This window comes from Gossypium raimondii, chromosome 7, assembly GCF_025698545.1.
Source record: "Gossypium raimondii isolate GPD5lz chromosome 7, ASM2569854v1, whole genome shotgun sequence".
Lineage (NCBI taxonomy): Eukaryota > Viridiplantae > Streptophyta > Magnoliopsida > Malvales > Malvaceae > Gossypium > Gossypium raimondii.
In genome coordinates this window covers 48,281,930-48,306,567 of record NC_068571.1, presented here as the reverse complement: position 1 = coordinate 48,306,567, position 24,638 = coordinate 48,281,930, and the positions used below count along the sequence as shown (strand labels likewise).

Here is a 24,638-nt window from a genome sequence, read left to right as displayed (position 1 = left end):
TACTGTCTCTCTTCGACCAGACAGGTGAAGCTAAGGACGGACCGAAGCTGAGGCGGTTGTCAATTGATGCAAGTGAGGGCATTAACTAGAAAAAGGTTATCGAAACAAAGAGTAACATTCCAAGTTCTCAGCTTGAAGCTCAAAACATAAACTACCAACTAGATAGGGACCTAAGGAAGGAGCAAGCAGATAACTTGGTGGCTGCCCTCAAAAAGTGAAACCTAAGATAAGAGATTTAGCTTCACACAACACAGTGAAGCAAAGGGGAAAGAATTAGGGAAGGCAAGAACAGGGGAACGCAAAAAAGCCCATGGTTCAATCGTGCTGACCTACATTCATGAGAGACAAGTCTAAACCCTAAACCCTAAACCCTAAAATACTACATTGATGATATCCTAACTTGTATGAAAAAAATACATAGAATACTATTTATACAATGGTGTAGGCAATGCAATGAAAACAATAATTAGAGAAATGTTCAGGATTACAACCGATTAAAATCGCCTATATACATTTTCTTAAGCTTTATGATTATCAAAACCATCCCAAGTTCTAGTATTGTAAAGAGACCAAGAGGAAAGTAAAAAGCTTTCGAACAGAACAGATAGCCACATAACCTGGAAACCTGTTAAGACTTTCTCACATATCTTCTTCAATTTGACAATGAAAAAATTAGAAAAGTTTAACATCTTGTTCTCGCAGAACTGTACATCGAGCTCAAGAAAAAGGGCACAAAGAAGGAAAACATTTTACCATGACATTCGGAAAAATTATGCAATATTCTGACACGATATATGCAGACAACATCAAATGAACAAAGATTAGTCACAAATCTGATAAAAAAGAATTGTTAACAAGTATGGGAATTTAGATACAAGGACATCTAATATACAATTAAGCACATAAGCAGATATATATAGTAAGGAGCACACAAGAAAATTCAGTGCTTAGAAACATTCCGGACATTTCTATGCGGAATAGGTAAAAGAAAATGGAAATAAAATCTAACCTCTCCTCCCGGTCTAACTATGCAGGGACAGCCTCGACAAGTCTTGCAAAGTAGAACTGTGTAGTGATTAGCCCTCTCTTTCTTATTTTCCATCCAACCTTATTTAGTGCCCTTTCTACATCTGCCTCGGCATGAAGATATGCCCTCGTTGCTTTAGACGGCCCTGGAAACAATTCACCGATCCTCTTCAACAGATCATAATAAAATGTCTTCGGTGCAAAGCTCAAAATTAATCGGTTTTCAGCTAGTGAAGCAAGGTGTGCGATCATTCCGTCAGCTTTATTCTGCGGATAATGTATTAAAACATCTAAACACACCACAGTATCATATTTCCCATCTAAACTCTCCAAATCCTTCACTTCGAATTTTGGCATAACTGGTGCAATATCACCATTCCCAGCTGTTAACTGCTCTTTCGCCTGAAATCATAATATCACATAATTCAAGCTTCTAATTCCCAATCAACAAAGCACAGTTCATTGCAATTGAATCTGAGAAATGGATAAAATTTCATTCATTTGTTGAAGTAAACACTTAAATTGGATCATTCAATAAGCATTCATTACTTAAGATTCAATTATCCAATCAACAAAGCACAGTTCATTACAATTGAATCTAAGAAACGTATAAAATTTTCATTCATTTGTTGAAATAAAACACTTAAATCGGATCATTCACTAAGCATTCATTACTTAAAATTCAATTATCCCAACAATAATGGTAGAGAGGAATAACTAACTAACCTGCTTCTCAGCCTCGGCCACCATGGCGGCGGAAATATCGCTGGCGGAAACAACGGCACCTTCTTTAGCTAAAGGAATGGAGAGACAACCGGTGCCACAACCAGCATCGCAAACAGTGACGCCATTCAGTGAGCCATCATCGGTCAACATTTTCATCACATTTTCAACGGTTTTGGAATGCCCTAACCTAATATCAAGCTGGACTTTATTCACATCATCGGTCTCTCCATAAATCTTCTTCCACCTTTGGAAACCGGAATTATTGAAGTAATTCCTAACGACTTCCTTATCGCCCCCACCGACTTCTTCCGCTTGAAGACGACGTCGGCGTTCCGGGTCAGTGAAGGAGAGAACCGCTGCTAAGGCAGCGACTGAACCTCCACCTATGAGAGCAACAGTGGTGCTATCCAAAACGGAGAGGTCGGTAACCGATGTAGCGGTGGATAAGGGTGGAATGGCCGCGACTGTGGTGGTTGTTACGGTTGTTTTCAGTTTGTTAGGAAGTTTTGGAGGGAATGTAGAGAAGAATCTAGAGTTAGTGTGGAAATGAATGGGAGAAGACAGAGAGACTGAGTACGACATTTTGTTTGAACTGAATTACTTCGATGAATTCCTCCAATTTCTCCGATGAATTCCTTCGCCAGCCGGTGGCGGAGGGGTGGCTACGTGTCTACTGTGAAGGTGGTTTGCTGTAAGTTGTGATTTTATTTTGGTTATATATTCTATCTTGTGGATAGCATGAAAGGATAGCGCTAATCTCCGATTCCATTTTGTAGGGTCCACTCTCTGTTATGCCGTGTTTGGTTTCGCACACTTTGATATCATTAGTTACTAAATTATGAATAAATTTTCGTTAGACCACTCAACTAAAAAAAAATCATAATTTAGTTATTAAACAATTCAATAGTTTTATTTAAGTCATTGGGATATTAAAATCGATGTTATATAGCTTTTTTTGTTCACATTACTCGTACCAATTAAAAGTTCTCTTTTCCATCTTCTACAATTAGTTTTTCCCATGAAACAATTTTTATCGTCATGAATCTACGAACAAAAATTTAAATAATTTTTTTTCTCCGATCTCTAACTTAAATTAAAATTTTTAAATAGTTTAATGACTAATTTATAATTTTTTAATTAAGTCACCGAAACGAAAATTTATCCATAATTTAATAATTAATTATATAGTTTAATAACTTATCTATAGTTTAGTAATTAGGAAGTTAATTTTTGACGTGACAGTGTTGGCCAATCACATACCAACACGTGAGGTCCTCTTATACCTCATTTTTCTTGTTCTTTTCTTTTTAATTTCCGTCTTCTTTCCCTTTTTTTTTTCTTTTCTTTTCTTAATTTTCTTTCTTTTGTCAAAAACCCATTTGCTTCTTAAATTGCCCATTTGCTTCTTCTTTTGCCTCTCTTTACAGTCTTCATCACCGAAGAAGATGAAGCAACCCTAATTTCTCTAATCCATTTCATTGTTTCATTCCTCCTTAATCCCAAACCTACAAAACCCCATCGCAACAAAACCCCCAAAACACAAGCTCTAAACCCCCCATTCTCCACACCTTAATCAGTGCAAACACAAAAAGATGAACCCTATCATCCCAAAAAGCAAATCACTACTTATCTCTTTCCTAAACAGGCAAAGAATACAAACCTTAAAATTACTAAGAACCCTAAAATTTTCTCCTCGTTTCTTCTTCGAGTTGTTGGTTTTTCCATCATTTAAATCTTACTTCATTGAAGTCGTTCAAAAACTTAAGCCCTCATTCATATGCAACAACTAAAATTTGAATGATCAGATCCAATGGTTGAAGTAAGATCTTGAGATTCGAAGCCAAAATTGCGACCAACTCAAGTGCGAGCTTAGTTGATCCGTGAGACCCATTTCTTCTTTTGCTTATTTTTGCGCAAGTAATTGGGTTTTGGATCTGGGTTTTGGGTGAAAGAACAGAAGAAATAGTGAAAATGGGAGATTTCCATGAACAATTGAAAGTTTGAAGAGAAATGGTGGATTCAAGGAATGGGTTTAAGAAAATATTGGTGTCGTAGTGAAGGATTTGGGATTTGAATTGAATGCTCTTCTCTATCGTTCTTGAAAATGGATTGGTAAAACAAGTAAAAACAAAAAACAAAATGAAATTTTGAAAAATAAAATGGAACTTATAAAGTTAATATTTTATATTGATTTTCGAATTTTTTTTGAGATAAAAAGGAGGAACAACTTATGGCGGATGAGCGATTGAGCTCCATCATGAATTTTTTTCCTCCTTTTTTTCAAACTTTATGTGGCTTATTAAAGCCCTATTATTTGTCTGATAATTCAAATGCTTGAACCATATAAAAATTAGAAAAAGAAATTAAAATGGAAATTTGGGTGTCGGAAAAGTCAGTCTTTGTGGGTTAGTTTGAAAAGGGAAAATTTTGGTGGCAAGAGTTTTTACAGTAGAAAGAATGGATGAAGAAGTGTAGAAGCAAAAAGGGAAGAAAATGAGGGAAAATAAAAAGAAATTTAGGTACAATAAGACACCACGCCGTGGCACGCCAGCAAAAAGTTAAAAGGTATTAGTGTTAGGTATCAATATAGTGGACTGAAAAAAAGTTTGGATATCAATCCGAAATAAAAAAATTCACAAGTATTAATATGGAAGAAATGAACAAATTTTAGTACCAATTTTGTATTTAACCATAATTTTTTTTTATAATTGAATGACTATCCATATAGTTTACCCAAAAAACAATTGGTTAAATGTTTTAAGTTTTTAGACTTTTGTTTTAGTTGATTAAAAAAATTCTAGCACCTTTCCAAAGGGCTTTGAGTTTTGCACCAGTCTTCTTATGCCTTGGAACATATGTACTTATTTGATTAAATTTATTACTTTAGATATAATGATAAACGTTCATTTTAGAAAAAAAATGAAATTCTATTGTGCAAACTTTGATATATTTTTTAAATGATTTTCTGATATGTAAAACATTATAGTATGATATAATGATGGTAGAAATTTCTTTTTTAAGTTTGAGCACACCTCAATTATTCATACTTTTGAGTAAGGAAATAAACGTGCGGATGGTCTTGTTCGTCTTGGAAGTAATCTCAGAGACCCTTTTGAATTGAACATCCTGTTTCTTGCTCAAACAATAGTACAAATGTTTTTGTGTTTAATTATTTTGAAAATCTATGCATATGTTTAATTCTCTCTGATTATAAGCCTTTCTTGTTGGCTGAGGGCAGGGCTTTTCTGCTTTTTTCTGTATATTGTATCTTATTTTAAGTTTAATAGATGTTCCTTTTCTCGACCCAAAAAAAAAATTGGAACTTGAAACATGAAACATTGTGAATATTTGCAAAAACATTTTGTTTTTGAGCTTTCAAACATTTTACAAAAGCTTCACCATTCCCTCATTCTCTCTCTTATAGTTTTATTTTGTTTTTATTTTTAAAAGTTATGCAATAACATTTTACATTTTATTTAGTCTTTTTTTTTTAAGTTACGATACAAAGGATTTAATGTGTCATTTAAAAATTTTAGTAATTAAAAAACCTAATTGAATAACCTCAATAAATTGAGGATGCAATTGAAATGTTCTAAAGTTTTGGGGATTAATTTAAAATGAGGGTCATAGTTTGAGGACTTTTGATGAATTTAACCCACGTCATATTTATCTGCCATACGCGCACTATCGTATCTGTGCAAAGAAACTAAAACCGAAGCAAATGGTTCGAATCAGGCCCAATCTCAACAAAGATTACCCGACCCAATCAAATCCCCTGCAAAGAGGCCCAGCATAGGCCTATGAAATCGAGATTGGTGTTGCTTCAAAGCTCAGACGGCTGTCTACGGTAGCACGCCATTCTTCATTACCATTAGATTAATCCAAGGTAACGCCGTCGGTACTGTCAAAATTTTTAGATCTCCACACTTGGTTTGTTCGCCGGTAAAATGCCTACATATTTTTTGGTTGAAAATTTTCTGTCGCAAATCTGCCAAAAATGTCTGTCAATGCAATCTTATTGTCGTCTTTTTTTTTTTTTTTTTTATCGAAGGTGTTATGGCGAAGGTTAACGAAGCAGCGGCGATGGAAATTGATGATCCAAATGCAAACATTTCTGACCAGATCAACCCTAAATTCTCAATCAATGGTTTGTTTTTTGATGTTCTTTATCGAATTTTTAACTTAAACAATTGCATCAACTGTACTAATTTGTTAGCGAGATTGTATGTTCTGTTTGATTTGTTTCTTGTTTATTTGAAATTATATATAAAAAAATTGGCTTCCTTTTCAGTTTTGCAACTTCTTAAGTCTGCTCAGATGCAACATGGATTACGACATGGAGATTACACTCGTTACCGGTAAATTCACTTTGAAAATGATTACAAAATTATTGAAATGTTTTATATTTGGACATTGTTAATATTTAAACGAATGATGTTGGGACTGCAGGAGGTATTGCACTGCTCGTTTGAGGAGGCTGTATAAATCATTGAAGTTCACACATGGCCGTGGTAAATACACCCGAAAATCCATTTCGGAGTCCACAGTCACTGAAGTGAGGTCAGCCTTGTTAATTTGCTGTAATTTGACAATTTTTTACAATTTGAAAGTTGCTTATATTTTCGCTTTTATAAGTGCTTATTTCTTTGTGTTTGTGCAGACATGGTTAGAGGGTAATTATTGGTGTTGTGTTGCTTGTGAAGTAATAGTTAGAACATGTTTTAGAGTTTCTTGCATTAACATGTCTGGTTTTAAATTGTTTGCTTTAGAAGCTTTTTGTATTGCAAGGGATTGGTTGGTCTATGCTGTATGTACTCAAGTTACGATATCTTTTCGAAGCTTACAGTGTTACTTTGATTTGATGTGAAATAGGTTTCTTCATGTGGTTCTGTATATGGCAGAGAGAGCTTGGAGCCATGCCATGGAGAAACGACAGCTTCCAGATGGTCCAAATGCACGCCAGCGTATCTATTTGATTGGTAGATTACGCAAGGCAGTCAAATGGGCTGATCTCTTTTCACATTTGTGTTCTGTCAAAGGAGATTCTAGAACATCTTTAGAAGCTGAGGTTGGTTTGCAATTTTATTGTTATTTGTACATCTACAATCTTCAACCCACTTTTTTGGGTCTTAAGGAAGAAATGAATAAGCATAAAATAGTTATGTGCGTACATTATTTCTTTTAAATCTCTTGCTTTTTTCTTTTGTTATCTTTGGTTAAATGGTGTGTCTTTTGAGTTGTGTAAAGGTGTAAATGCTTTTAATTAGTATGTAAATTATTGTTTATGCCTTACAATAGCATCGCAGTGAGCTTAATGAATTTTTGCTTTCTGATTGAGTTTGCTATATCTGGATGTTAACTATGCTTGGAGCATAGACTGTGTACTTGTTGTGGACAAGTGAAGCTAGGGATGTCTGTAAATCTATGTTTATCTTAATCAAATTTACAATTTTGTTTCCATGAGCCTTAAATTACTCCAGTGTTTGCCGTTATTTTGTATTGTTTTCTTTATTAAGCATGACTGTAATTCTTTGCAGTTCATCTTTTTTTGATTTTTTCTTTCTAGGCCTATGCTTCCTATATGAAAGGGAATTTGTTGTTTGAACAAGACCGGAATTGGGACACTGCATTGAGGAATTTCAAAAGTGCCAGGTTTGTGCTCGTCTCCAATAGTATCCTGACATAGAAATAATAAAGTAACATGTTCAAGTAGATGGCTAATATTTTTGCTTGATCTCATGCTCCTATCCTGTGTCAAAAGGAAAAAAAATCAATATCCTTCGTAATACTTTACCCAATAGTTGTTTTGTCGGTTATAGCACAAAAGGCTAACATCTTTGATTATGTTGCAGGTCGGTTTATGAAGAACTAGGGAAATATGGAGATGTAGAGAATCAAGTCTTGTGTCGTGAACGAGTTGAAGAACTCGAACCTAGTATTCGCTACTGCCTTCACAAAATTGGAGGTTCAAATTTGCAAGCTTCTGAACTTTTACAGATTGGTGAAATGGAAGGTCCTGCATCGGACCTTTTCAAATCAAAGCTAGAGGTAAGTTCTTTTCTGTGAATAGGAATTAATGAGGCATTGGTAATTTCATTTTCTTTACCATGAATAATGCTGCCTGTATTAAGTTTTAGTGAGTCACTGCTTATTTTTCTCCTGACTTGCTACCTGCCTGCTTGGCTAAGGAATTAATCTGTTATAGTGTAAAATGAATCAATTCTTCTAAAAATTTGCTTTCCAAGTTAACAAGAACTTGTTCCAACCGTTTACCACCTTACCAAAGGTGAAGTGGTGAGAATAGATAGTTGCTTTCTGAATTATAACACATCATTTCTTTTGATATTAGTTCAATTGGAACAAACTAATCATTTGTTCAGAAATTTTGATAAGATGTTTGAACTATCCTTTTCAACCTTCAAGCTGATCTTTTGTCTGCAAACATTTTCATCTATGGTCGAAAACCTTTGGCTGCTTTTTACGACAAATTAGTTATGCACTCCTCAAAGTTTGTATAAATGATAATTTCTTTTCTTAGAAGAATGCCCATTTGTATTATAGCTGTTGGAATTGGTTGTGCTCGTCAGATAACTGTCCAGGGAAGGGAGAGGGACAGGGATAATAACTTTTGTCCTTTCTCTTTATTCTGCAGATGGTTTTGTCGGTTACATTGATGTCTTATACTATCCTGATTTGCAGGCTGTTATGGCGGAGGCAAGATCACAACAGGCTGCATCTCTGACAGAGTTTCATTGGCTTGGCAATAGATTCCCAATTACTAATGCAAAAACTCGGGTTGCTATTTTGAAAGGTTTGCCATTAGCTTTTCCTGTGAATGTCAGTAATGAGGTTAGCGTGTTTATGGCACATATTAAGAATCAAGACTGAAAACCACTTGGAAGTTGTTATGGTAATTTGTGATTGACCTATATATTTTCTTAAATTATGCATAGACTACTGACAACTGAAGAATGCTGGGTGTGGTTTTGATTGTCAGTTATCTTCTGTTTCAGATGAAAACAAAAATATTCACCTTCCTCAGTCTTCTCTTCTTCACCCTAGATCCATTAAATGCCAAATTTGAACATAGTCAATATATTAAGCTTTCATTTTATTGGCACTTAGAGTCGGTATTTGCTCTTTATAATTTTATTTTTTTTGCATTTTATTTTTCAATTTTTTAGCTCATTGCTTTAATGACTCATCCTAGCACCTAAACCAGACATAAATTGCAGTTGAAGCTAGCTTTCAAATTTCTGTGCTGCACTCCTTTCTGCTTCTCTCTTCTTTCTCTGCTAGATTTAAGATGCAGCCAATTCTAGCAGTAAAAATTTCTAGCTTCAGTTGAATTCAGTGTCACAAATCATGTTTTTTTCATTAATTGTAGATGTGAAAAAAGCACCTGTGTGCTTGAAACTTTTTTATTCTTGTTTTGTGGTTATCCTTGTGACCCTTCAAGTTGGTTTAGAGTCCAAATATGGCCTAAATTTATACTTTTCCTGTGTGCAAAATTTGCAGCCCAAGAACTGGAAAAAGATTTACATGGCCCTTCAGCCGATTCAGTCTCAGCTGAGAAAAGACTAGTAACTTTTGATAAAGTTTTTACAGCATATCATGAAGCTAGGAGCTGTATCCGGAGTGACTTGGTATGAAGTGTTAATTTGTAGTGTTGCTTTCTTTCCGTAGAAATTGTGTACTTCGTATTTCTTTTTTCCTTAGTACTATTTCTTAGTAGAATTTAAAAGTTGCAATTATTTTCAAACTATTGATTTCCAAATCACTTCTTTGAGGCTGATGTTGATGATTTAGCATACACTCTAGGCCAGTGCAGGTAGTGCTGAAAATGTGAAAGATGACTTAAATGGTCTGGATAAGGCTGTTAGTGCTGTTCTAGGTCAACGAACAATTGAGCGCAATCAGTTGTTGGTTAGCATTGCAAAGAGCAAACTTACAAGACGTCGTGATGACAAAAACGAGAAAGTCACCAAGCCTGAGGAGTTGGTCCGCTTATATGATCTTTTATTACAGGTGAGGAAGGGGATATCTGTTTTTGGCATGCGTTCCTTTCCAGGAAAAGAAGCTTGTACTAATTCTTAGTTTGCTTAATTGATGCTATATTTGGCAGAATACAGCTGATCTATCTGATTTAGTTAGTTCTGGAAGAGATAGAAAACCTGAAGAAGTGACCTTTGCTGAAGAGTGTGAACTTAAAAGTTTGGCCTTCCGAGCTGAAAGGTTAATTTCTCTTACATAACTGTATAAAGTCTTCCTTTTTATTGGGTAGCATATTTTTGCTTAAATATCTGCATCAACCAATTCTACAATAATATCCTTGTTCTCCTTTTCCAAGAAAATAAAATATTCTTTTTGACCTCTGGATGATGACATTCTGCAGTTTTCTCCAGTTTCTTCATTTGAAGGATTTTTCTCCTTCCTGGTGGTGTTAGGAGTAATGAAATAGAATCGTTAATTTCCTGCATTTCGAATGATGAAATTAAGTCGACTTAGAAGTGATTCATTGTTTTTTAACATTAATTTCGGGTGCATTACTACAAGAGGTTGCCTTGTGAAACTGATGCTTGGACCTCTGGATTTCTTTGCAGGTGCTTCTACTTGGCAAGATCATATAGTTTAGCTGGAAAGAGATCCGAAGCATATGCGCTATACTGCCGTGCTCGCTCTCTCGCTGAGAATGCCCTACAGAAGTTTCAAGCTCATAGTAAAACCGATCAGGTGTCTATATTTAATAGGGGTTTGCCTTCCCCACTATTTTTGGTATATTTTCTGTGTTAAACTGCTGAATGCATGTATATATGCAAATGACGTGCTTGACACTTGCAACGTTTTCTTTAGCACTGTCTCTTAACTTTCGGTTCAGACATCTGATCTGTATTTAGTTGGTACCTTTATATTATTTACAGGTGATGATCAAAGAGTTGAAGACTTTATATGATGAATGTCGATCTTACAGTTGCATAGAGCATGCAACTGGAATTATCGAGGAGGTGAAAGCTCCTGAGAATCTTTCAAAGAAAATATCTACTATATCACTGACTGGAGCTGACAAGAAGGTATAATTTATATTTAAAAAGTTTCCTATTTACATGATGAGTTCTCAACTAGTTAATCAGTTAGGGATGGCAATGGAAATTGCAGAGTCAGATATTTGTGGATATTTGACTTACTTTTTTGCATATTCAAATATTGCGGATTCGGATTTGAATAGTTTATTTACCATCCATGGTGGATTGGAGCGGATGTGGATATTAACCCTTCAATATTCATTATCCAGAATTCCAAATATGCTCTACTTTTGGAGATAACGATCTGAATCCGCTTTACTTTTGTGGGTTACGGAGTCAGATTCAGATATCCAAATCCATTATACACTTTATTTTTGAGGAACTTTTGGACTTGCTAAACTCAAATATTTAGTGGATTTTTATATCCTACAGATAATTGAATTAATTCCGATTTGGATTCCAAATAATAATACTCATAGATTTAATGCAAATATTAAGCAGATTCATGTTTTAAAGCAGATTTGCATATTGTAGAAATTGCATAATCCGACCCACTGGCATCCTTAACTAATTTTGAATCCTATAGAAATTATCACGATAACATTTATTTCCATTGTTGCATAGACTCCTTTGTTCATTATCATTTTGCTACATTGTTGTAATGATGCTGCTTTGGAGTGGTTCAGGTGGAAAAATACCTACTCGAGAAACTCGATCTCTACGAGCCTGCAATTAGCGAGTCAAATGTGAAAGCTGTTCCGCGTATAGAACCCTTCCCACCGGCCTTCCAGTCAATACCCCGTAATCCAATCGTTTTAGACTTGGCTTATAATGCCATTGATTTTCCATCTATAGAAAACAGGATGAAGAAAGACAAGAAGGGTTTCATAAGTAGGCTTTGGGGTTGAGTTACAGTTCAAGGTAAGATTTGATTTGAAAGGAATAGAACCAAAAATTAAAAACTGCTTTCTTTTCACATGCTTTTGACTTTTGACGTTTGACTTCATGATTTGGTTAACTGCAAAATTTTGGTATTTATACTGAGATGATGTGAAATATTTGAGAGATGGTATTTTGGACGGTAAAAAATCGTTTTTTTTTTTTTATTTGGATGATTTTCAGATTCTGATATTAGTTTTATTGTATCTGATCGGAATTTCCTTAAATTTGAGATCTGAATCCGTTTTATTTTAGTTTAGAAATCTGAATTTGTTTTGCTTGTATGGATAATAGATTTGGACTGATCTTACAGATTTAATTTTTGTTTAATTTTGAATTATTATTTTGTTAAGCCAATATTTTTATCTTCAAATGCCGTTTTGGATAGAAATATTTAAATAGATGTTTTACCATGTAAATATCACAATTATACATTAACTTTGATCTAATGTATAATGTCATTTATGAATGAGATTTGTATTTGATTCAATTTTTATAAGTAACTAACAACATTATTGTACATAAACAATTATATTAATTCAATATGAAAATAGATAAATGTATTTATTAATTTAAATGTATATAGTTAAATTAAAATTAATTCTTTTGTACTTACAATTCAAGTTAGGATTAATTGACTAAAATTTATATATATTTGGTTTTTATCCTTAAATTAAAATTTTCTAAAATACATTAGTGGAGGGATTTTTACTAAAATATTACAAAAAAAAATTAAAAAAATACCAAAATAATATACAAAAAAATTTATTTATCAAAATAATACCAAAAAAAAAGCTGAATGGAGGGCCTGCCACAGGCGGCACCAACATGTTTGTATTTTAGTTTTTTGTTCGTATTCTTTTCTCAGATTTTATTACTTTAAAAAAATATATTATTTTCTAATTTTATTATTTTATATTATTTTAGTACATTATGTTTGAAATGTATTCATTTAGTGTGTTTTTATTGAAAGTAATAAAATCCGATAAAAAATACTAACAAAGGGTGAAATAAGGTTTTTTAATTTATTTAAAACACACACTAAATGAATACATTTCAAACATGATGTACTAAAATAATGTAAAATAATAAAATTAGAAAATATTATATTTTAAAAAGTAATAAAATTGGGAAAAAATACGAACAAAGGGTCAAATAATGGTTTTTTAAAATTTATTTAAAAACACAGTAAATTAATACATTTCAAACATAATGTACTAAAATAATATAAAATAATAAAATACAAAAATAATATATTTTATTGAAAGTAATAAAATCCGAAAAAATACGAATAAAAAGCCAAAATAAGGATTTTTTAAAATTTATTTAAAACACACTAAATGAATACATTTCAAACATGATGTACTAAAATAATGTAAAATAATAAAATTAGAAAATAGTGTATTTTTAAAGTAATAAAATACGGAAAAAATACGAACAAATGGCCTAAATAAGGGTTTTTAATTTATTTAAAAACACAGTAAATTAATACATTTCAAACATAATGTACTAAAATAATGTAAAATTAGAAAATAGTATATGTAATACCCAATTTTAGCCCGGACTCACATATGGAAACATAATCTTCGAGGATATGCAATCTTAGATATGATATGTAATCTTAGAAGATATGATTTTGTAATCTTAGAGATTTAATTTGTAGATACCCTTTAATCTTCGCTGTTGATGTAATTGATCTGTACCGTTGGATTTGGGGAGGCTCAGTTATAAATAGAGGTATCTCCCTTCATTGTAAAAGGAGAAAAGAATCAATAAAAAGGTAAGAACGATTGGCAGTTTTTTAAAAGTGCCTGTTTTTTTTTTCTTTTTCGATTATTTTTTACTTATTTACGATTTTAAAAAAGGGAGAAGGTGATACCACTGCAAATTTTATTTATTTATTTTATTTAGCCCTAATAAAGTGACGCGTTTCAAATGATGGAGATATTTTCTCATTCGAGCCCTATGAGTTATTCGAGCTTTTTAATTGGGCCCTTCATTTTTTTTAATTCTGTTGATTTTCAATTTAATCCTTAATCTTTCATTTTAGGTTTTTAGTCTATTTTATTAATTTTGTTATTATTATTTTTATTATTATATTATATATTATTATTATACCTACATATATATAGCATATGCATGTTAATATATTTACATATATATTTTAAACGTTTTAATATATATACATATTATATACATACTTTATTATTATTTTATTTTCATAATTTTTTATACATATATATATATACATTTATATTTCATAATATTTATCGTTTGCCCATATTCTATGATTTTTATATGTTTATACATTTTGTAATATATACACATATATTTATACTCCATTCAAAGCTTATTATAAATATTTTCCACGTTTTATATTATACTTATATATTTCATTTTTTGTAAATGCATGAATATATTTTATATGTATATATTTATATTTTCATTGTTTTCATAAATGCATTATGTATTTTATATATAAGTTTTCTAACCCAAAATTTTATGAGTAAATTATCTTTATGCCTTTTATTCTTCATAGTTTCAAATGTATATATATTTTGTACCTTTTTCTCTTTATATTTTTTGTTTATTTCCTTCATTTGCTTATTGATTTATGTTTTCATTTATATTCATTTGATATTTTACATGTCGTTGTTTATGTACATTAATTTCGTTTATTTCTATGCCATTGTTGTATTTATTATTACATTTTATATTTAATGTAGCATCACATCATTTTTTTTTCGATTTTAAAATTTTCTAAATTGAGATAACACTCGTATTTAAGATTTTCAAGGAAATTGAGCCCTAACGTATTGGGTTCCGATTTTCTTCGTTAAATCCAACGATCGAGGGTTGCTCATTAATAAAAAATATATGAAATAAAAAGCTTGTTGTTGGAGAGTTAAATATGTTGTATCCTAACGTATTGGATGTGACGTATTGATTTCTCGAGACCAAATTTTTTTGAAAAAAAAATAATAAAGGAAATATTTCAAGTTTGGGATTTTGAGGAATTGTGTCCTAACGTATTGGGCCGCGATTTCTTAAATCTTAAACAAATGAATATTCTTTTAAATTTTTATTACACGAGTTTTAGACTAATTCATTTTTGAAGAAATTAGAATGTTGTGCCCTAACGCATTAGGTGTGACATTTTCTTTCTCCGAAATGATAAGGGTCTTAATAAGTAACATTTTTAAGTTTTTGCTAAGGATTATATTTTTCAAATTTTCGACATTAAGACGCTAATTAATTAACTAGGTACCAATTTTGGGCATTACGAGGGTGCTAATCCTTCCTCGTACGTAACCGACTCCCGGATCCGTTTTTCTAAAACTCGTAGACCAAAACCGTTTTTTTAGGTGATCCAATCACACCTCAATAAAAGATTGGTGGCGACTCCCAATTTTCATTTTTTAAAGTCGACAACCTAAAATTTTTGTTTTTCAAAAAAATGGTTTTGACAATATATTTTTTTAAAGTAATAAAATCCAGGGAAAAAAATAGGAACAAAGGGCCGAAATAAGGGTTTTTTTTAATTTATTTAAAAAACATAGTAAATTAATACATTTCAAACATAATGTACTAAAATAATGAAAAATAATAAAATACAAAAATAATATATTTTTATTGAAAGTAATAAAATCCGGAAAAAAATACGAACAAAGGGCCGAAATAAGGGTTTTTTTTAAATTTAAATAAAAAACACACTAAATGAATACATTTCAAACATAATGTACTAAAATAATATAAAATAATAAAACTAGAAAATAGTATATTTTTTAAAGTAATAAAATCCGGGGAAAAAATTACGAACAAAGGGCTGAAATACGAACATGTTGGTGTCGCCTCTGCCACAGGGTGCATTGGTGCCGCCTGTGGCAAGCCCTCCATTCAGCCGTTTTTTTTTTGTATTATTTTGGTAAATAATCTTTTTTGTATATTATTTTGGTATTTATTATTATTTTTTTTGTAATATTTTGGTAAAAATCTCATTAGTGGATTATGTTTTTAGTTCTTATTTATCATCTAACATTAAAATTTTCACACCCGGTAAACGGTAAGGTTTCTTAACTATTTATATTGAATTTTCTAACTATTTTCCTTTTGAAATTTATTTCAACTATATATTATTATATATTTAAATTTGGAATGGTTTTTTAATGTTATTGTAATATTTAAAGTATGATTTATATGTTGAAATTAAATTTTATGAGTAATTTATATTAATTACTTAAAAATATTAAAATCTCATATTTAATAAATAAAAACATGAATAATGAGTTACAATCAATTATTTTTTATATTTTTATTATAATTCAAGTTGATAGATTTCATATATAATAGTATTAGTGAATTTAAATATTATTTTACACATTTTATATGATTAATATTTTTATAGAAGGTCTTCCCTTAGGCGATGGGCAATTGGGCCTCTAGACTAACATGCCTGAAATGGGCTTATGGATCATTATAAGCTTTTAATGGTGGTGGAGAATAATAGGATTCATGCAATTTATGAACTCAATTTTTCTCTTCATTTCTTTCTCATTTTGTTCCATCTTCTTGATTTTTTTTTTTTAAAAACCTTAAATCAAACCCTAAATCCGTTAAGGTTAAAAAACTCTACAAACACTAAAACATGTTTTTAGATAATTTTAAAATAATAATAATAATAATCAAAACGGATACATGTCCATTTAATTTTTCTTGTGAAGTTAAAAAAAAAAAAATTTACTAGGGACTTTGGTAAGTAAAATTGTGAAGTTGGGTAAGGGAAGAAAAAAGTCTCCAACTGAGGGAAAGTAAGTGAATTTGGGTGTGGATTCTTAAAGGTGTGATTAAGAGAAAGGAAAATGTGGAGGACCATTTGGTGTGTTGTTCTAATAATACAATTACCATTGCCTAACCTTTTTTTTTCTCCATTATTCTCTACCAAACATTTGCCTTTCCTTTTATTGATAACATGAAGCTTGCATTGCATGCTTCATCAACTCTTTCTTTTAGTAAAAAACCTAAGTGGCATCCATGCATTGCATTCAAAACCACCCAATTTTTTCTTCATCCAAGTATACTTGGAATACCGGCAGTGAAGTCTTTAATCTCCATAATTGGGGTTGGGACGATGAAAGTATTTTATAGGCAGAAACGAAACCAAAACTTTATTTTTGGGGTAAAGTTAAATTATAAATTTTTAAAGTGATCAAAGTATAATTTTATTTTTGTATGAACTTATTATCTTAGAATTTTAAAATTTTCATCTTTAAGAGATCAAAGTGTATTTTAATTTTGTCTGTCCCTTTGACGTGGTCCTTGACTATAGGGTGCAATAATATATTAAAAAGATAATAATGTAAAAGAATTGACATTTAACTCTGTTTGTGGAGTTAAAAAATATATTGTCAGCATATCAAATATTGACCTTAAAATCAGTATTAATCTAATTATTATATTTAAGCTGAATAACTATGGTGTCAAAATCTAAGTGAAATGAGTAATTGGTAAATTTTATACTTCAATGATTAACTGAATTGCTTAGGTCCTAACGAGCATATTTAAGATTGGTGGTTGAACCAATTTCTTTTTGGCATAATGATTTTTTGACCCTATAACTTTACAAAAATATTATTTTAGCCTTTTATTTAAAATTTCACCTCTTTTAGCTCTTCACCTTGTATTTTTTGTCAAATCACCCCAAAATGGATGGAAAAGTTAACTTTGCTGACATGGCGCATACATGTGGATTGCCACATGGGTGACGTGTCAACATTTAATTATTTTTTACTATTTTTTATTTTTAATAATTTTAATGATTTCTAATTTTAAAAAAGTAATCTCAATTTCTTTAAAAATTAAAAAATTAATTTAATGCTGACATGCTATCCACATGGCAATCCACGTGTATGCCACATCATTAAAGTTAAAAAACGTTCATCTTTTCATCTATTTTGAGGTAATTTGAAGAAAAAAAACGAAAGCTCAAGAACTAAAAAGGTAAAAAAATTTATGGAAATAACAAGTTGATATGACATTACATATATGATAATATGTTTCTTGTGATGAGTTTTGGAAATATCAAGACTTAATGAATTTAATAGTTATTGTCTTGTGAGAACTAGAATTTTAAAATTTAAAAAGCATAGGTACTAGAAATGACTAAATTAAAGTAAATGAATTAAACCCATAACTTTCATAAAGTACAGGGACTAATAGCAAATTTTAACCATGTATAAACAAGACTATTTATTACAAACTGATAATATGTTACGAGAAAAGCGTATTACCGATATCCCTATATTGTTTTTTATGATTCAATAAAAAAAAATCCTTTCTCGATGAAGCTTTAGTATTGTTGGTTAAGACAGAAACTTTGGATTCTTGAGTATTCAGATTGGACTCAAGTTCAAGTCCCACCATTTGTAATTGTAACGTGTGGATTTTCAATTTCAATATGTGCATATATCATGGATAGATTTTTTTTGTTCGTTTCTTTTGTTTTATATGGATGGATTCTACATCATAACTGCTCAAACATCTATTTATATTATGATAAAAAAAACCCTAAAACATAATGAAAGCTCTAATGCCAAACCTGAAGATTTTGTTTATGTATCCAGCTATAAATCAATTTTTTTTTATAAAAACATCATTTCTAAACTTGAAGTAAATAAGATGTTATTAAACTAACGTCGATAATGGCAATATAGAACAATTGTAAAGCAAAAAGAAAAGAAAAATAAAACACACAGTTTTTACGTAGAAACCTTTTCGGGAAAAAATCACGGTTAGAGGAATAGAAATTCACTAATGTTGAAAACTGGATGATACAAAAGGAGTTTCAACTATATCTATTTAAAGGTTGAAAAATATTATTCTAATCAATGTCAAATAGAAGAGGTGTAGTTCTATACCCTTAAACCCTACACAGATCCCTTTATTTTATCATTGTATTTTCTTTAACAAGGATTCGGATCACACAACTCTAAAAATTATATTTACATATTGTATATGAAAAATATTGTCCAAGTATAAATTTGGTCAAGTAACTTCATGAATCCTATCTCATGGAAAGATATAGAAATGAAAAGAAATCATAATTTTAACTATTTTTTTAAAAAATAAGAAAAAGGAAAAGGACAAAATAAATTAGAGAAATGGCATTAATGAATTACCATTGTGGGGGAAACTATTTGGATATCAGACCATTCACCATTGTCAACATTATGCCAACTTCTTCATTAGTGGTGCCGTTGGTGGGGGTGGGGGCTTCACTTTTTCTTTTTCTTCCATTTTCTTATTTTTTTATTTTATATTTTTAATGTCGTGTTGGATTAAAATTCTTTTTGACATAAATTAACCTAATATATTATTATATACAAATAAATATATATATTAAATTGTAGTAGGATTAAAAAAACAAATTTATGTAATAAATTTATAAGAGCGAATATAGAAAATCTTTTAGGACGGAATTGAATTATGATTTTTTTTGTGAAATTAAAGTGTAATTTTGTTTTTTATTAACTTATGATTATATTGTTTTTGAGAGAATTAAAAAATTCTCTTTATTTTTGGGTAGACAAAATACAATTTTATCACATAATAATTTTCCATTTGGATGGAGGAAGCCCTTGTCTCCCTCTAAATTAGTCCCTGTAAATATGTTTATAAAAATTGATAATAAATATTAAATGAGTTTTTGGTTGAATTATAAAGTATGAATATTGAAAATTATCAAGTTTTGGGTTTAAATTATATTTTATATATTTATATATATTTTTTAAAACTATAAAATGAGAGAAAAAAAACACCTTCAACATAATATTGTTTACTTTGTAAAGGGTATTTTCATCATTATTTAACTAAATTAGTGCATATAGTTGACTCGTGGCACCAAATTCACTAAAAGATTTAATATTAACAAAGGAGATGACAAAATCTCAAGATTATAAAATCTACTTTGTAAAATAAATGTATTTTTGTTATTACTTAGCTGAATTGGTGCATAATTGACTCGTGACACTAAATTTAGTAAAAGGTGTAATATTAGTTGAGATGACAAAAATACCCTGAACATAGTATAGTTTACTTTGTAAAATAAGAGTATTTCCGTCATTACCTGGCTAAATTAATGCACATTTGGCTTGTGATACTAAACTCAGTGAAAAATAGGCATAATGACTTATTTAGCCCTTCAACTTTACAAAAAATCATTTTAGCCCTCCATTCAATTTTTCGCCTCTTTAAGCCCTTGAACTTACATTGTTTGTCAAATCACCCCATAATGGATTGAAAAATTAATGTTTGCTACCTTTGATGATGCAGTATCTATGTGGCAGTTTATGTGTATGCTACGTTAGCTATTAATTAGCTTTTTAAAAAAAATATATTTTTTTATAGTTTTATACTTTTTAATAATTTAAAAAAATTAATTAATTATTGATGTGACAATTCACGTATATGCCATATCAGCAAAGTTAACAAACTTTACATTTTCCATTCATTTTTAGGTGATTTGATAAACAACGCAAGTTTAAGAGTCCAAAAGATACCAAGAAAATGAAGGGGTAAAATATTTTTTTATAGATTTGGAGGGCAAAATAAGTGAGTGTACCAAAATTAAAATGAGGAGAGATAAATAAATGCGTGAACAGTTGAACCCTAGTCAAGAGATTGATGGCTGATTCATTACCCTACCAAATAAATAAATTACTATTATTGGAGTTTTCCCAAGCAAGATATCCTAGATTAGTTGTATATTTGACCGAAAACTGGCCATGGAATATCTCCCAAAGTTTGATTCCACTGACAAGGTTCCATGAGATTTTGTCCCCTTCGTATCGGAGGTGACCCCTCCTTATTTGTTTTAACCATTGGGGATAACTTCAAAACCCTCTCTTCTTTCTCTTTCAAAACCATTATTTAATACTTCAAGGGATCAAAATCTAATTTTACCATTCTTAATTTGTAAATTTATAAATTTTAAGATATAAAATATACAAGCCCCTGTTTGCCCCATCTCAATACATCCCTGAGGGGATATGTATTCTCTTTAAAACCCTATTATTGCCTATTGGCACACTAAAAAGGTAATGGGGAAATTATCCTTCATTAAAAGTAATTAGAAAGTGTCCATTGTATGATATGAAAAGCTGAAAACTATAGAGGAGATTAGATTAGAGGCTACTATCTACCATTCCTATATAGCTTGTGTAGGGTGACTTGTCTCTACTCATTTATTTTTATCTCTTCGGAGAAACCCACGAGAGAAAATGTTGTTAATTTTATTTTCCCATTTTTAATTGCTTCACTCTTGGGCAGGGCAGCTATTAATTAACTTTGATTTGTAACATATTTGGAATAAATAAAATTATACGTCAATTTTAATTCAATGTGCAATTATACATATAAAATTTCAATTATGGTTCAAATATACATATTTTAAAAATAAATACATCAATTTATTTTTATATTGGATAAATATAATTATTTCAGACGCAATATATATAATAAAATGATGCTATATGAACAATTATGTTAATAATTTGTGAGAATCGATTAAACTAAAATTTCATGTAAAAGATTATACAAAATCAAAGTTCATGTATACAATTTATATATTAAACCAAAGTCCATATATAGGTTTGAGATTTATCCCTAACAATTTATATTATTTCATTTATATATATTTAAAAATATGTGGAGATTTCAGGTAAAACAATTGTTCCTAAAAAGGGTAAAAAATTATTACAAAAATATTTTATAAATATAAAAATAATTAGGTAATATTAAAAAACCAAGTGTTAGTTTGAGCTTTAAAGTTTTGGATAAGTACCATCCTAACTTGACTTAATTAACAATAAATAACTATTGCATAAGTAAAATTTTAGTTTTAGTTAATTTTTTAATGTTGGAAATTTTATTCTAATTAAAATATATAAAACTAATTTTTTTCAAGAGTGGTATAAAATTATCTCATATTATCAAAAATATATATATTATATCCATTAACAAAAGTAAGATGCAAAGTTTTGTTAGATATTATAATGAATTTTATTTTATGAATAATTAATTTAAAGGCAAAAGATATATTAAGTTAATAAAATGCATGAGATCTAAATTAAAAATATTTCTAAATTTACCACATCAAATGATAGAACATACAAAAAAAAATTAAAGGGCTAAAACATAATTTTATCATAAATTCAAATAATAATATGCATGTATTAATAGATTAATAAAAAAATTTAAAATGATTTGAGGTTGGCTTGCCCCCTACAAGCCCCTTATCTTTGTACCATATTTTTTAATGAGGGTATTCACTGTCTTAGGTGTGACCTGAGTTCAAATCGCATTAGTCGCGTTAATTATTTGAGCTTTACCGAGAGAGACATATATATCAATTTTTAATCTCGCTTGTAAAATAAAAAAAAAATCAATATCAATACATCAAATGATAATAATTTTTAAATTATATTTAAATTATTTTTCTTATATTATATTTGTCTAAGAAGCCTAACATATAAACCCCCCCAATCAATTCAAGTATATTTAATCCAAAATTAAAATCTAATAACTATTTAAAGCTTTAAATCTTGAATTTAACAAAACCGTAAAAGTATTGTGGAGGGATTTGTATTAGGAGTTAAATTGCATTTTATCTTCTCTACTTAAAAAAAAAAAAGCAAATTAGTCACAGTAGATCAAATAGTAAACTAGTATTTTTATTAAAAATTTCGTCCATTTCTGCTCTTAAAATTTTGACCATGCACATCAACATAAGGTATACATGGCGCATCATATGTCATTATCTAGCTATTTTGTCAACCACGGCACAATGGATAAAGTTTTTAGCAAAAAAGATCAATTTGCTATTTAATCTAACGTATATGGACTAGTTTGCATAGAAAAGGCAAAATACAATATGACTATCAGTACAAGAGCCTCCGTGATACTTTTACCCAGAAAAACCCTTTCTATATTTATATACTAGCTTTCTTTCCATGCAATGCACATGCATTTATAGCCACACACCTCTGTGGAAGTGATTTCATCCATCGACTAAACTACATGGTCAAAAAGGCATGAAAGTGCATTATGATTAATTTGTTTTTTAATCAAAGTATAATATATTTGTTGAAGATGGATAACCTATGTGACGAAACAGAAATACTAAAATGAAATTATCTAAATAAATAAGGACTTGAACCAAACTTTGAATATTTAATGCCCTTTCTTCTTTTCTTTTTCCTCTCTCTCAATGAGATCGTCTATCGATCCCAACCAGGCTCCCTCCTCGATGTCCACCATCATATGGTTGCACCTACCCATGAAACCTCTTTGACTCTTGTGTTGAAAAAATCTATCCCCAGCCTCATAAATTTAAATGTTTTATATTTATCTCAAAGAATGTATTTATAATATTAAAATTATCTTCTATTTTTTAAATTTTATATGCATCATACCCAACCTTATAATTTCAACTTTAACATAATGTATTATAATTTGAATATTTTATATTTATCAAAGAATGTATTTATAATTTTAAAATTATCTATTTTTTAAAGACAAAAAGTAGGCCTCCATGGAATTATATTTTATTTCAACACAAGTCATAATTATATCCCAATTACCATGAAATGATCTTTAATATATAATTTAGCCTTAAATTAGACCTCCATTATAAAGAATATATTTTATTTTTAAAAGACCAAAAGAATTAGCTGTCCACAAAGGGCTTAATTATATTCCAATTATCACAGAATATATGATATTCAAAATAATTTTATACACACATGTAATATAGTATATAATTTAATAAAATAAAAATATATTTAATTTAAATTAAATGGAAAATTAACTTCTCTAAAATTTCCATTTGTCTAGTTAAAAAATTATCAAAATTTTTAAATTTTATGTCTATCTATTTAAAATTAAAATTAATTATAGACAATATACAATTAAATAAAAATTTATTTAAGTTAAATCAAATGAATACTTATTTTATCTAATTAACTATTTGTTTTAAATATAAACCTTTGGAATTTAATGGGTAATAAAATTATAAAAAATATATAAATTACATATAAAAATATAATTGCTCCACTTGTCATAATTTTAGAGTAGGCACCTTGTTATAGGCTATATATATGATATGTGTGCATTTTAAACCTATAAGTATTAGGCAAACCTAATGTATTTAAACCCTACAACAAATATCAATATCGAATAGCAATATCTAAAATTTGTACTTTCTTCTTACGCCTATTAATATAATCCTATATTGTGCATTAAGTTAGGCATATTCTTATAGGCTTATTCGGCTCTATTTATCATACCTAGTAACTTACTTTGGGTGCTTGCCAATATTATGAAAATAAATAAAATTGTTAATCTAAAAATTTAATTTTTAACTTATTCATCATTAATTAAATTGTTAGGGTTTGTGTGACCCAAATCCCGTCACTTATTGAAAAAGAAAATACAGCTGAAAAATATGGGGATCTGTGGGGGCGAGAGGCCAAGGGCTGTATGGAACTATACTTCTACTTTTTGACTTTGATTAGAACAGGGTTTTTTCTAATCTTTAAATGGATGTAGTCGAAACTGCTCTTATATAATTCGTTTTTTAACATTAATGAATTTCTATTCCTCTACTCATAGTTTTTTTCTCAGAAAGGTTTCTACGTAAAATTTGCGTGTTCTTAATTTTCTTTTTCTTTTTACTTTGCGACCATTCTATTGTCATTATCAACATTTATTATAACATAAAAAAATGAGTTGGGAGAGCTTCTAAGTGTTCTATAAAAAAATCATGAATTTATTGCAAGAAACTTTAAAGTCTTGTAGTTAATGTTAGAGTTCTCTTACTTTGTAACTAAAATCGATTATACATTAATACTACTCTGTCCCGAACAAGAC

General features: G+C 29.9%; 2 protein-coding genes across 4 annotated transcripts; one reads left to right on the top strand and one right to left on the bottom strand.

Moving 5' to 3' along the window:
* Positions 1-811: 811 nt before the first annotated feature.
* On the bottom strand, positions 812-2,454 carry LOC105785744 (magnesium protoporphyrin IX methyltransferase, chloroplastic). The gene is made up of 2 exons (XM_012611892.2): positions 1,753-2,454; positions 812-1,428 (listed from the first exon to the last, which is right to left on the bottom strand). Exons 1-2 carry the CDS (start codon positions 2,332-2,334, stop codon positions 1,027-1,029), a joined length of 984 nt encoding a protein of 327 aa, XP_012467346.1. The 5' UTR covers positions 2,335-2,454; the 3' UTR covers positions 812-1,026.
* A 3,049-nt stretch (positions 2,455-5,503) lies between these two features.
* LOC105785750 (uncharacterized) lies at positions 5,504-11,998 on the top strand. Of its 3 annotated transcripts, none has more exons than XM_052633748.1 (14): positions 5,504-5,638; positions 5,804-5,899; positions 6,044-6,110; positions 6,202-6,312; positions 6,625-6,820; positions 7,319-7,404; positions 7,605-7,800; positions 8,452-8,563; positions 9,271-9,398; positions 9,574-9,780; positions 9,878-9,987; positions 10,356-10,485; positions 10,650-10,823; positions 11,462-11,998. In XM_052633748.1, the coding sequence occupies exons 2-14, from the start codon at positions 5,809-5,811 to the stop codon at positions 11,681-11,683; spliced, it is 1,830 nt and encodes a 609-aa protein (XP_052489708.1). In that variant the 5' UTR covers positions 5,504-5,638; positions 5,804-5,808; the 3' UTR covers positions 11,684-11,998. The 3 variants fall into 3 exon arrangements, with proteins under 3 accessions (XP_052489708.1, XP_052489707.1, XP_012467378.1); XM_052633747.1 differs by having other exon boundaries at positions 5,546-5,694; XM_012611924.2 differs by having other exon boundaries at positions 5,547-5,694; positions 10,674-10,823.
* Positions 11,999-24,638: the final 12,640 nt, after the last annotated feature.